The sequence below is a fragment of the Pipra filicauda genome, unplaced genomic scaffold, assembly GCF_003945595.2.
Source record: "Pipra filicauda isolate LSUMZ 115617 unplaced genomic scaffold, ASM394559v2 scaffold23_size5868930_pilon, whole genome shotgun sequence".
In the NCBI taxonomy this organism is placed as follows: Eukaryota; Metazoa; Chordata; class Aves; order Passeriformes; family Pipridae; genus Pipra; species Pipra filicauda.
Genome location: NW_024104354.1, coordinates 1,622,458 through 1,635,345, shown reverse-complemented (window position 1 = coordinate 1,635,345; position 12,888 = coordinate 1,622,458). Strand labels below are relative to the sequence as shown.

General features: G+C 41.8%; 1 protein-coding gene and 1 long non-coding RNA gene across 4 annotated transcripts in view; one reads left to right on the top strand and one right to left on the bottom strand.

The window, feature by feature from the left end:
• Positions 1–12,888, bottom strand: part of SLC2A12 (solute carrier family 2 member 12) — a 35,747-nt gene that overhangs the window by 2,341 nt on the left and 20,518 nt on the right. The window contains exons 3-4 of the mRNA XM_027746622.2: positions 3,841–3,963; positions 1,566–1,698 (exon numbers count right to left, since the gene is read on the bottom strand). Of these exons, the coding sequence (XP_027602423.1) occupies positions 1,566–1,698; positions 3,841–3,963 (256 nt within the window). The remainder of the gene's footprint in view (positions 1–1,565; positions 1,699–3,840; positions 3,964–12,888) is intronic.
• On the top strand, positions 473–12,351 carry LOC120323348. Of its 3 annotated transcripts, none has more exons than XR_005563697.1 (3): positions 473–656; positions 2,124–2,239; positions 12,221–12,351. It is a non-coding gene; the product is annotated as an uncharacterized LOC120323348 (long non-coding RNA). The 3 variants fall into 3 exon arrangements; XR_005563698.1 differs by lacking the exon at positions 12,221–12,351 and adding an exon at positions 8,087–8,212; XR_005563699.1 differs by lacking the exon at positions 12,221–12,351 and adding an exon at positions 2,798–2,852.

Genomic DNA, 12,888 nt, shown 5'->3' with positions numbered 1-12,888 from the left:
GTTAATTTATAGTCAAAGACACCTGCATTTGGAGATTATAAGCAAACAGCATGCATATCAGCAGCCCATTTAATTCAGTTATCCAAATTGATGTGCTACTTTTGTTGATGTCCTAGTTACAAGGGCTGGAACCAGTTTGTTGCTATGTGGGTATAACCAAAACTGTGTATTCTATACCCTCTATGTAATTTCTGATGGACTCTTAATAAAGGGGTTGTTTGCAGCAGCTGCCCAGGGCACACCTGACACCTCAGGCTACAAGCTGAGTGTTAAAGAAACCCTTCGAGGTAGGGGGGTGTTCTGTTTTCACACCAATGACTCCGCTGTGATAACTCTCCTCTGGAAAGGCACCTTCACACCCAGCCTGAGGGGTCATCTCTGCTAATGGGTCACAATGGACTGTCATAATAGGCAGCTGACACACCTAGACCATCAAAGATTCCAAAAATATCCCATGACTCACAGAGTTAAATCACCCATTGTGAAACTCCCCATCCTGGGGGAGGTACTGAGCATTCCCACCTTAACTTGAGCATATATAAACTTCAGGTTTTGGGACTTCTGGTGCCACTTGTCAGACTGAGAGGAAGACCAGAACTTCAACAGGACTGCAACCATTATTTCAACAGGACTGCGAACAGCATCCAGACCAACAGGTTTTCCTTTCCTTTTACTTAATACCCAGTGGGGCCACATGGTGCTCAGCACAGGGGCTAATGAATAATGTTCTGTTCTTGTCCCAGGGTGCTGGGTTATGTGTCTGTCTTTGGGGATTAAAACCAGTTTTTTCTGTATCATTGTACTTATTGTAATCTTTTTAGTAAATTGTAACTCTGACTCTCAAGTTGGATTCATTTCTCCCTCCGGTTTGCTCTTAAACCAGCACAGTTGAATGTATGTAATTTCAAGGGCCACTCTATTTCTGAGGGATAAGAACAGACAGGTAGAGTCAAAAGATGCAAAACCAGTCAGAACGGGTCCTATAAAGGAACAGGCACATGACATTTGCATCACCAGCACTCCCTCCCTCTCATTGCTCTTCTACCCTTTTTATGTGGTGAGCTGGGGACACAATACTTGTGCTGAAAGAACCTTTTTTGTATATAAGCTTGTAGAGTCTACAGAGCCATGGCACTCAGTATATGCACCAAAAAATGTCCATCTAGAAGAGTTATCAAAACTCTCATAGAAGTATTTGAGATAGGGTGTCTCTCCTTCCCTTTTTCTGCATTCAAACCAAGACACACAGCCTGAAATGCAAGATCATGTTGCCTTCCTCTCCAGGAATGCCAGACAGCAGAAGTGCTGGGAAGTCAGGTCTGGCTGCAGGTGTTCCTCACAGGGGTGCTGGAAACCACCGTCCCTTTAGGGCCAGTCCTTCAGCTGCAACAAAATGTTTGCTTGGCCTCTGAGATCAATATGCGCAACCTCAAGCCTTGAGAAAATCTGATCTTTTGAGAACCTCCCTGCCCCCCACTTTCCTTTTTTGATTTTTTTAGCATGCGGTATTGAAAGTGTTTGTCCCTCTGGCACCTGAGGGATGCGGTCACATGCTTGGTACTTACTGTTTAGCTAGTTCCGTTGATATTTGCTCCAAAGAGCATCCTTTTGTCTCTGGTATAAACACAGTAACAAAAGCCAGGGACGCTAGGCTCATTATTGTGTAAATGAAGCACACCCAGGACAAGCCAATGAGCTCTACAAAGGAAGAAAACATGTCTTTTTAAATCTTCTAATATTGCATTTTTTGTTTCTCTTGCTGTATTTTATAGTATACAGCCTCTAATGCACAGAAGTTAGAAAGAAGCTAGGCTGTAATTCTTAGCTCACATAGCTCAAAAAAGAAGAGTGGCTTTACTTTTTCTAATACTCCTTATGAAAGAAAATTGATAAGCCCATATTGACCCACTTAGCATGAACCTGTTGATTTATTTTGCTTGCGGTCACTCTGGATGAAAACAGTGAGTAGCCATTGCTACCGGCTTGTGCCAAGGCAGCGCGGGTCACAAGAGCCTTGAATTTTTGCCTGTGTATGGTTTTGGTCCACATTCTTTCATGAAGCAAATCCAAGCATGTTTTACACTGTTAACAGTTGTCTCCAGTTAATCCTCCCCACCTGTCAGTTCCCAGCATTTCCACTGCGAGTCACGGGTCCTGTGCCAGAAAGTGATCCAAGACTGAACTCCTAAGGAGCTCATCCAAGAACTAGCTGTTTTCTGAGCCTACAGTCCAGGGGCAGGTAGGTCCTCAGGCTGAGGGATGAACTCTGCAGCCCCTAGAAAGTAAAGCACATGCAAACCCAACAGGCTGCTACAGCTGCCTGTACCCAGCTGGACCACTGAGACATTTGTCAGTTTCATCACGGGCTAAAAGTTGCAGCTGAAGCTTCTAATCCAGCTGGTGTCTTCTGCATCATATACCTAAGTGCAGGTGCTGCTGGCCACTGTGACCTCCATGTGTATTCCTTTGACAGTAGAATTTCCAGTTCTGCCTTTCTGTTGTAGAATAAGAATGTACTTACACTTCCATAAATCCAGATTAGACCCAGCTAAGCCAATAGAGTTACTGGAGCTTTACAGTCATTGAAACTGAGACCAGGATAGCAGCAAGGTGTGCACTAACAAATAACACTCCATGACAAGAGGGGACCTTCAGGTGAAACCGCTGATGCTGAGCACCTTAGGTCTGTGCTGTCTGGTTTTGGGGACGTTTCTTTAGGAATAACTCTAATCTGGTCCAAGTGTTGGCAGCTGGAGTGCATTCACTACACATTTTCTTGTTTGGTTTTGTCCAAAAGCCTGTGCAGTTCAGGAGTGCAGTTCTGTGATGCAAACCAAAGTGCAGTGAGTGGGGGCAACTGGATGGTTTCCTTCTGAAGAAGACTGTTGATCTAACTAAAGTGCTAATGTGGACACACTGAATATTACCTGGCATATTTTTCCTAGTTTTAATCAAGAAAGTACTCAGGATGGGGAGTTTTATTATTGTTATTATTATTTCTCTCTTTATTTTTTTCTTAAGAAAAGAAAACACAAATGTGAAACCCCATTCTAGACACAGATCACACTCATTTTCAAATCTGTCTCAAAAAACACCTAACAGGGTGAAAACCACCTTGACTTTTTGTGGGTTGATTGTCTGCCTCTGGTGGAGAGTATGTGGAGTTAAAGGAAATTCTGGAATTTCTACTCCCTTATATATTTTGATTTTCAGCACATATTTTCCTCGGAATAAGACTGAAACTAAAATTTTCAAAACTTTGTATAATATAAAATTAGAAAAAAATTGCTAATCAATAAATTTCAGCATCAACATTTAACCTTTTCCTTTGATTATTGTCACATTAGAAGCTACTATATGGTAGTCTACTTTCTCACATTAAAATGTGAAATATTTTTAGCTCACAAAGACACTTTTCTCCTAAAGAAAATTTTCTCAAAGCCAACACATTCCTGTGAAAAGGAATTAATTAAATGGGAATGCCTTCAAAAATGTTTGATCAGAAAAGCTGTGGTCTGATCTAGAGCAGAACTTCCATTGACTTTGGAAGACGCAGGACTAAATCCTAAATATTATATGTTTTCAACCTACTAAGGCAATGGTGTTTTGAAGAGCTGGATTTCACAGCCTGTGGAGTTGATGTGCAAGGTGGTCTGATAGCTAGCACTGTGAGGCTGAAATTACTAGCACAAATGTAGAAAGATGTTACACCAACACCGAAACAGAGATCTTGGCTCCTGGGGCATCACAGCTGCAATTTTAGCAATGTTGTTTGTATAGGAAATATTCATTTTGCTCACTAAGAGCATATAAACTTGGAAGGACACAGAGAAATCTTACCAGTTACAGTCAAAAATGTCAAGGAGATGAGGAGATTTATACCCCAGTTCATGCTAGATGTCAAAGCCATAGCCCGTCCTCTGATCCCGCCAGGGAAAATTTCACTTAGGACCAGCCAGGACACTGAAAGAGAAGGAAAAAAAAAATTGTTGTCTTTGAAAGGATGGCTTTCCTTGCTGTAAATCTAGGTAGTCAATAAATTCAGGTGAGGCCACCTGAAACAATAAAGTTATTTTCAGGGGGTTAGGTTTGTGAGGGCCCATGCTCTGCAAGCAGCATGTGCAGCTGTCAGCATCACCCCAGGTCACCACCCCTTCATCCCTGAGCCAAGGACGGGTGGCACTGGACTGGGAAAGTGAGCTCTGACTGTACATCTGTGTATGAAAGGGAATTCTGACTAAATAACTCTTGATATAACACTAATGGAAGTGGGGCAGCAAACCAAAATAATCTTCGGCCTCAGAGCGGCACCATGTGTTTATGCCACCTTATAAATCAAGCTGCCACACTGAAGTATGTTTGCTATTCCAGCTCTCTGCTCCATATAAATGAGATTGCTAAGATATAAATGAGATTGCTAAGGTATAAATGAAGAGAGAGGGACTGATTTTTGACTGCTTCTTATCACACCACACCACAGGTGATCTAAATGCTGGTGTTGCTAGCTCACAAAAGCAAATTCAGATGTGAAGAGCTGGCTGTGTAACCACTTGATAGCAAGAGCAATTAGAAAAAAAAAGACAAAAAAAAGACACCACATATTTGTACCATTTCTGATTATTAGAAGACAAACAAAGAAAACCCCACAAACAAACCCAAACCCTAACCAAAAACAGCCTCCTTTTGTTGATAAGCAAGATGCATTAACAAGAGGTTGCTGTGTGGAGAGGTTGTGGGTTAGCAGATGACCAGAACAAGAGCAGAGAGGTACACCACACATGGATGAACTGTGGCTTCAGACCCTTGGTGATGCAATAATGGCCATCATTATAAAAACAACAATTCATCTGTGCTGTTGTTTCTGCAAAATGACAGATAAGAGTTTACTCAGGACACTTGAACTGGGCAGTCTTAAAGATATATTTTAAAAATAGGCTCCTGTACACCTGTACATGCAAGTGTGTTTCATGCTGCCCTATCCCTTTGGATCCTTGTAGAGTTCCTCTGTGACAGTATTGGTAAAGGTAGAAAACAAAAAAAAAGGTGATCCAGAAGGAGACTAGAAAGGACTAGCGAAAAGGGGGAAAAAAACCCCTAAGACTTGAATCAACTGAGTAGATTTGAGCAAACTCTAGATTTCTTTGTACCAGAGATTTGAATTCAAAAATATTTTGTGGACCTGGCCCAGACTTTTATGTTTTTTAGGGAAAAACATAGAAAGCTTTGCTCCCACAGTGTGAGTGACCCAGAAGAGTAATGATTTTATTCTGCAGAATCAAGACCATTCTGCTTAAAGGCCTAACACTGTTGGGCATAGTCAAGTGGCACACAGCCATAACACAGCCACCAAGTCTAACAGCAGGCAGATTTTTTTCTTTTTTTTTTTCTGACTTGGATCACATCAAAGTTTAATACACTCGCTGCTGACAAAACAAATGTTGCTCTGAAGAAATGCCCTCAGTCTGTTCTGTAGTGTGTCTACAGATGAGGAAGGAGCAAAGAAGAAGCAAACTGACTTCTCAAGCAGGTACTTTTTCCCTGCCAAGCCAGCTAGCCCTGCACCTGAGCAAATTCATGGGTATATCATGATTGTATTTTGCCCCTCCTCAGCATCAGGGCTGTTGAAACCAGTCCTGTTAGTCACATCTGATACAATATGTCACGACAGGGAGTGCTACCTGAAACGCAAAGCAGTAAGTGAGAAGCAAAGGAGCCCTTCTGAGAGGTGCATGCACAGCTGCTGAAGTTTGTCTCCACAGGACAGCCTGGCAGCCAGCAGCCAGCTCAGCTGGAAAAATTATTATACACTGAAAACTGGCAAAGGGGATATTTACAGTCACATTAGGATTAAAATAAAGGTTGAAAGAATTCAAGCCCACTTTCTGCAGGGCATAAACCAACCTCCAGGAATAAAGCAGCATTGTGGGCACTGGGGGATGGCTCATGCCACAGCTGAAATGCGTGACACTGCAGCAGTTCCAATACTGTGCAGTTCCCCAAGGACAGATTAGCCCTTTCAGGTTGAGTATAATTTGTCTGGAGGTTTGAAACATGTTGGTTTTCTGTTAAGAAACTAAAATACTTGAGGATCTGCATCAGCCACAATAGTGGTTAGCTGCTTTTACTGCAACCAGTTACTTAGTTCAGACAGATCCCATCAGACTGTTCTTCACGTCTGCTACTGGCAGCTACATCCGCTGGCTCTGACCTCCACTTAGCTGGCAAGGAGTGGATAGGCTTATTCCTCACGGAGAAAGAGCAGTTGTAGAAATCCGACACTACAGTCTGTTTATTCCTTTCACCAAGCTGAGGCAGCAATAACGATCGATTCTTTGCTTTTAGCACCTCTGTGGGATTGTGTATACTGTTTGTACCTTTGCCAAAAAGCAGCAGCTGCTGTAGGTATGGCAGGGATGTGACTTTCTTGGGGGGAGCCAGCAACTAGGTTCAGGCTCCAATTCATAATGACTGCTGCTACCTTCTGTGTTGTGTGCACACAACACTGAAAAAATTTAACCTACATGCTCCTGAAGTCACTGCCAAGTCAACTGTGTGCTTTGCCTTCACCAGCCTAAGCAGTGGCATTCTACAGGGGAAATCAGCCTATCCTTGAAAAGAGGATCCAAATACCTCCCCCCCTCCATCTGCTGTGTAATCTAACAGTATTTCAAAAGGATGTTGTGATAGCAACCACATTGCACAAACAATAGTTTTCAGTGCCTGCTCCAGCCACTCTTGCCTGATGTTAGTGGATCAGATGGGAAAAGAGTTAGAGCTGGTGCTCTCCAGGTCAGATGCAGATAAGAGATATGGCTAAGGGCTAGACAGCAGGAGTCTCTGTGCTAGATTCCACAACTGCAGGGTTTGTTGCTGCAGGCAGTAACTCACCTTTACTGACCTGCAGTGTGCTGTATGTTGACAGCAGTTACAAAAAATTGTGCAGTTTAATGGTCCTTTATTATGGTACAGTCCAGAAAAAACCCCACCTACTGCAAATGCAGACAAAAATACTGTATTGGATCAGAAAGCTTAACTGTTTCATTAAATATCACAAAAACGAAATGCCCTAACATTCCTTGCCCAAGTGGGAAGAGCAGAGGATTCAGGTATACAAACAGTCCCTTGACCACGATGGTGACATTCACCTCTAAACAAAGTCACAGGGGCTGCGAAGGCAGGAAACAGAATAATAATGGAAGATTTCTGCTACTTCCATTAAGGCTGAATAAATTGCATAATGGAACACAGTTCTGGGAGTATATTTTAGATACCAGAGATGATGGCTTCTTTTAGCACTTTGCCTGATACTTAATGAGAGAAAAAAGTCAAATCATGCTTCAGTGCTAAGCATGGGTAGTTCAACTGTAGTAGCAACTGTGACCGAGATGCTCTGCTACACTGGTTATAACATTTTAAATTCAGTATTCTTGAAGAAATGGAAAAGCAAGAGCCCACCAGATTTTGTTTCAAAAGGAGAACAATATTAGCATAAGCTTGCTTTCTATAAAGATCAGGGTAAATTCAGTGGTGCTATGGAGACTGTTTAAATTACCTGGTTAAAGGCTTAAAATACACATATAACCAAATAAATGTGAAATAGCTCCGCTCAGATAAAGTACTGAATGAAGAAAACTATTAGAAAAAGGAATGTGTCTTTCTGAAAGGTGTACACTGTGTTTGAACAAAGAAAACAGTATGATTGCTGAAACATTACTAGCAGTACCATCATCAAGCAGCTGAGTGTTTTGAAATCATGCTGTCTGAGAGGATGAGAGAACAGGGACAGAGGAGCTGACATGCCAACACTGAAGAAAACATTCCATTAGGATGCAGGAAGGGGTCAGCCTGGTACACTGTACCAAGCTGTTGGCTGGAGGTAGGATATAGGTAACTAATCTCAGCTGGAAAGGGGGATATGCACAGTGTCTTTAAGAAGAGTTGAGAAAAACCATGTCTCTTTGAAAGAGTTAAGGCATGGGGTTAGAACTGAATGAGCCACTGTGCTTTTCAGTCTCAAAGAGCTTTAGAGAAATGTTGTGGGATATAAAAGAAGCTATTCCTATGGATCAATAACTGTTTGTTACAGGAAACAAAGGACATGGCCAGTTTTCAGAGTGGAAGACAAATACTGTATTTCCAGATCTCTCAAGAAAGGGAGGTGAATGTATGTGCAAAACTTACCAATGGTACAAAATCATTTGGGGTAATAAAAATTAAGGATCATAAAGAATTGCAAAAGGATCTCAAAATATTGGGTACTTTGAACAGCGACCCATAAAATTCCTTATCAACACATGCAAAGTAACACGCAGGGAGAAAACCAGACAGCACTACACACTCCAGCTGTGCTTGGGACAGAAGTGTTAAAACCTCCATGGTCAGCTCAGGGACAGTATCAGCTCTGCAAGACAGAGGCCATGGCTGCAAAGGTTTGGCAGTTAGGAAGGCAATGAATGTGCCATTAAGCATGCTGTGCCTCTGTATTTGTCACGTTACGTGTCAATTTGGTCAACTCAGAAGTAGATGAGCCATGGAGAAATGTGTATAATGGGCTCTGCAAAGAGCAGTTAAACAGGTGAGGACTCTTCAGCTTAGAAAACGTACAGCAGAGGGGAACAGAGTTGCAGTGGAGATGAAGTGAAGACTGGTTTTAGTCACATTTTTAAAGATACAAGCCAAGAGAATCCAAGTGAAATTACCAGGGACAGCAGTTAGGTGAGACGGGAGGATATGCTTTTACAGACAATGTGTATTTCAACTATGGAACTCACTTTTACAAGATGCTTCATGTGTGAAAAATATTGGTGAGTTAAATCATTAAATGCTGGTTGTCTAAACATTATTTCTCTGTGTTTGTGAAAAAAGATCCATCAAGAACTACTGTTTACCATAACAAAAATAAATCCTCAACATTTTGCTTGAAGTTTGGAGACCTACCGATAGGTGGAAGGACACACTCTGCATGTTGCATGGGCCTTTTCTTCTATATTGTCCCTCAGTACCTGCTATTGGGTATTGTTTGAGTGGTCTTTTTGTTTGAGCCAATGTGGCCAACTTAATGAGCTTTATACCTGGGCCATAAGCAAAGAGATGTCTCAAACTCTCATGTAATATCTCTCTTATTTCCTTTCTTTACAGATATGCAGTAAATGAAAATTTAAAAAAAAAAATAAAAAAGTAAGAGACATCAGAGAAGCAGAAAAATATGACAATATCTGAGAAATACCACGATCTTGAGGGTGCTCAGTATTGAAGTGAAAGAATGAAAAATGTCCTTGTTTTGACCTTTCTCCTGCCAGGAGGCAGAAGCAAATTGGTAGCTGCTCAGCAGCTCTCATTAATGAAATATTAGATTCCCTTGGTATTCAATTGCTGCTTAGCATTTTTTCTTTCCTATACCTGTATTGTGTGATCAAATTCTTTATGGTGAGATTTAGAAAATGGTCACTGCAATACATGAAAGAATTCAAGTTCCTGAGGTATAAACTCTGGAAAGAGATTAGGTGGATTTACAGCTTAGGAGGGAAGTAGGCAGAATATGTAAGACTTTGAAAGGGAGGACTGGGTTGTTAACAACCTGAGGTCCAAGGGAAGATAAGGAAGGGATTATCCCACCAAGTGATGCAGATAGACCATCTAAGAACACTGGGGAAGGATGCAAGCAAGCCACTGTGAAGCTGCCATGACAGGAAAGAAGTCAAAGGACTTGGCTAATGCCTGGCTTTGCCAAGACCAGATATTTTTTTCCAGGCTTATGAAACCCCACAGACATTTCATTTGCCTGGTTTCTGTTTCCATTGGGTATTAACAGAAATACCCAGGTAGCCAACTACTTCCCACTAAAGGTCAGCTTCAGACCTAGTTGGCCTTGATTTCAAAGGGCATGTTGCAAGGGATGGAACAAGCCTTCACAGTGTGCATGGCGATGAGGTGTTTTCCCATGAGAAAACACTTGCAGCACTGGGACAGAGCTGGGATTTGGGAGGGACACACCTGCTGCTGTCACGCACCAGCACTGTCCCAGCATGGCTCCCAGCACCCACACAATGCAACTCTGGCAAAGGCTTTTGCAGCAATTCCAATGAAAGAAATCCAGGGGGCTGGCAAAAGTGAGGGTTGCTTAGACTGGAAAGAAGAGAGTGCGAGAGGGAGTTTGTCGTTTTCCAAAGCAGATAAAGGAGGTATGACACACAAAAGGCAGACTGGAACTCTGCCCAAGATTTTGTGCAAGGGGCAAAAGACGATCGTGACTGGCATTAAAAATCTATGATTTTGCTTAATGAGAGCTGTCTTTCTGTCTTTGCCCCGTGATATGAGACTGAAGTGGTTGCTCAAAATTAATAACTGGCAAATATAGACCAAATGAGCAGCTGTATTGCTTTGCAGAGCGTGTAAGCTGCCAGCGGAGTGCCAGCCTGACAGTCATACCCTGTATGCGCACATTGAAAGGAGTGGAATTGCTATATTGCTTGAGAGAGAGAGGAGTAGGAGAAGCCTCAGCTAACCTCATGCCTTTGGCTGCATCCTGGCAAAGGCAATAAATATGTTCATTAATTCTATGGCTTCCAAGGTGCTTCTCTCCAAGCAGCTTTATGACTACTGGTTGCAAGACACTTGATACCATTGATGATCTAAAAGGAGTTGATGTGGTGTGGCAAATCTAAATTATTTTTCTTTCCTTCTGGTACACTACAATTCTGTTTCTAATGGTTAAGCCTTTAAGCTGACTCCTTGAAATAACATTCTAAGGACAAGTGGGATTTAATCCTTTTTTCTCTGAGGCTCTATCAGAATATATAAAAATTTTTGCCCAGTGTTTGTACTATTTGCATCACTACCTGATAGACAAGCTGAGAACTCACATGCGCTTTTTTAAGGAACCTCAGTGGACCATTGAAATCACCCTTCACTTGTGCCTCCTCCAGTTTATGCAAGAGGAGCAGGAGGGTTAGAGGGGAAGAGACTGATTCCAATGCATTAGTTCCTTCCTGTTTTCTCAGCCACTTGAGAAGGAGAAGAGTGAGATGTAATTCACCTCTGATTTTCCCAAGCCATTCTTCCTCCCTTAACCTTCTCATAACTGTAGGCCTGCATTTTTAATGCCTTTTTTACTATTTGAATTTTCGTCTCCATGAACTTGAAAGAAATATAATGCCTCATATGGGCTTTCCTTTTTAGTGCAAGCTGTTCAATATATTCTTAAATCTATACTGCCCATTTTCATCTTGACAGAATAGTCACAAACATGAGCTTTCTCAGAGACAGTGATTCCCATCTGAAGGATTACCAGACAAGTAGTGATAGATATATAAGGATCTAGAAATGGTAGAATTCTCTTAGTTAATGTGATCTGTAGCCCATCTTGCCCCCCAAAAAAGTGCTCAGCAGCAAATCTATAGTAGGATTGTCCTGGTTTCAGCTGGGAGAGAGGCCATTTTCTTCTCAGTAGCTGGTACAGTGCTGTGTTTTCAATTCAGTATGAGAATAATGTTGATAAGAGACTGATGTTTAGTTGTTGCTAAGTAGTGCTTACTCTAAATCAAGGATTTTTCAGTTTCCCGTGCTAGGTTTCCCATTCCCAGTGAGCAGGTGCACAAGAAGCTGGGAGGGAGCATGGCCAGGACAGTTGACAGGAACTGGCCAAAAGGATATTCCATACAATACAGTGTCATGCCCAGTATATAAATTGGGTGGAGTTGACCAGGAGCCACTGATCACTGCTCAGGAACAGACTGGTCATTGGTCAGTGGGTGGTGAGCAATTGTATAGTGCATCACTTGGTTCTCTTGGATTTTATTCCTCTCTCTCTTGCTCGCTCCCCTTTTCATTACAATTATCAGTATTGATAATATTATCATCATTATCATTAGAATTATTTTTATATATTCTCTTGTTTCAATTATTAAGCTGTTCTTATGTCAACCCATGAGGTTTATCTTTTTTTCGAATTCTCCTCCCTGCTGGGTAAGGGGCAGGGGAAGGAGTGAGAAAGCAGCTGTGTGATACTTAGTTGCCAGCTGGGGTTAAAAAAGAAGGATGCATCCCAGATTTATTGTAGGCAGATATGTAAGTCTGTACCTCTTTTCAGGTACCCTAATAAAAGTTTTTTTCAACCAATGTAGGAAATGACAATTCTGTTTGCAACTGGATATTAACAGCCACTGTCTCTGTCTCTCTCTCTCATCCTTTGTTATGTCGACTCTCAAATTCTCCCATCAAGGCAGAACAACTTGCGGAGCAGCAAAAGAAAAAAAGAAGAGAGAAAAAAGGAAAATTTTAGACAAGCTTTCAAGGGAGAATGTGCTTATTATAATAAATCACCTACTGCCATCCAAAAAAAGGCCTTTTAATTAAAACCTGAAATATGTATTCCCATTTGTAGGTGTTTATTTGTTCAGAATATTGAATTGAGGATAATCCTTTGAGGCATTTGCAGAGGAATGACTGCAGAAGCCAGAGGCTCTAATTCATGAGGAAATTGTACATGAATTAGTTTGGCTTATCACATGTTTCACTTCTAAAAAGTATGCAGAGGAGAAATTACCCAGTTGGGTGGGGTGAATTAACCTGTTTTTCCAGTATCCAAGGGCTAACGTTGGTCCTTGATGGGTTGCACAGCTGAAAAAACTGTTGGGACACAGCAGGTGGGAGGTAAATTTGCTCTTGCAGAACAGAGATTTGTGTGCATGCTTCACAAAACTCCTGGTAGATAGGTAAGCAGCCTTTTACAGTAGTGACTTATTTAGTGAGAGGCCTGCAGTGATCCAGTCTTTTTAAGTTCCTCACTGGAAATTGCTGCTCAGGCTTTGCTTTTGTTGCTGCCAGAGTAATGCAGGAGGAAGGTGTGAAGGCTCTGTGCTCAACCACCACAAAGTGTCTTTTATGTCT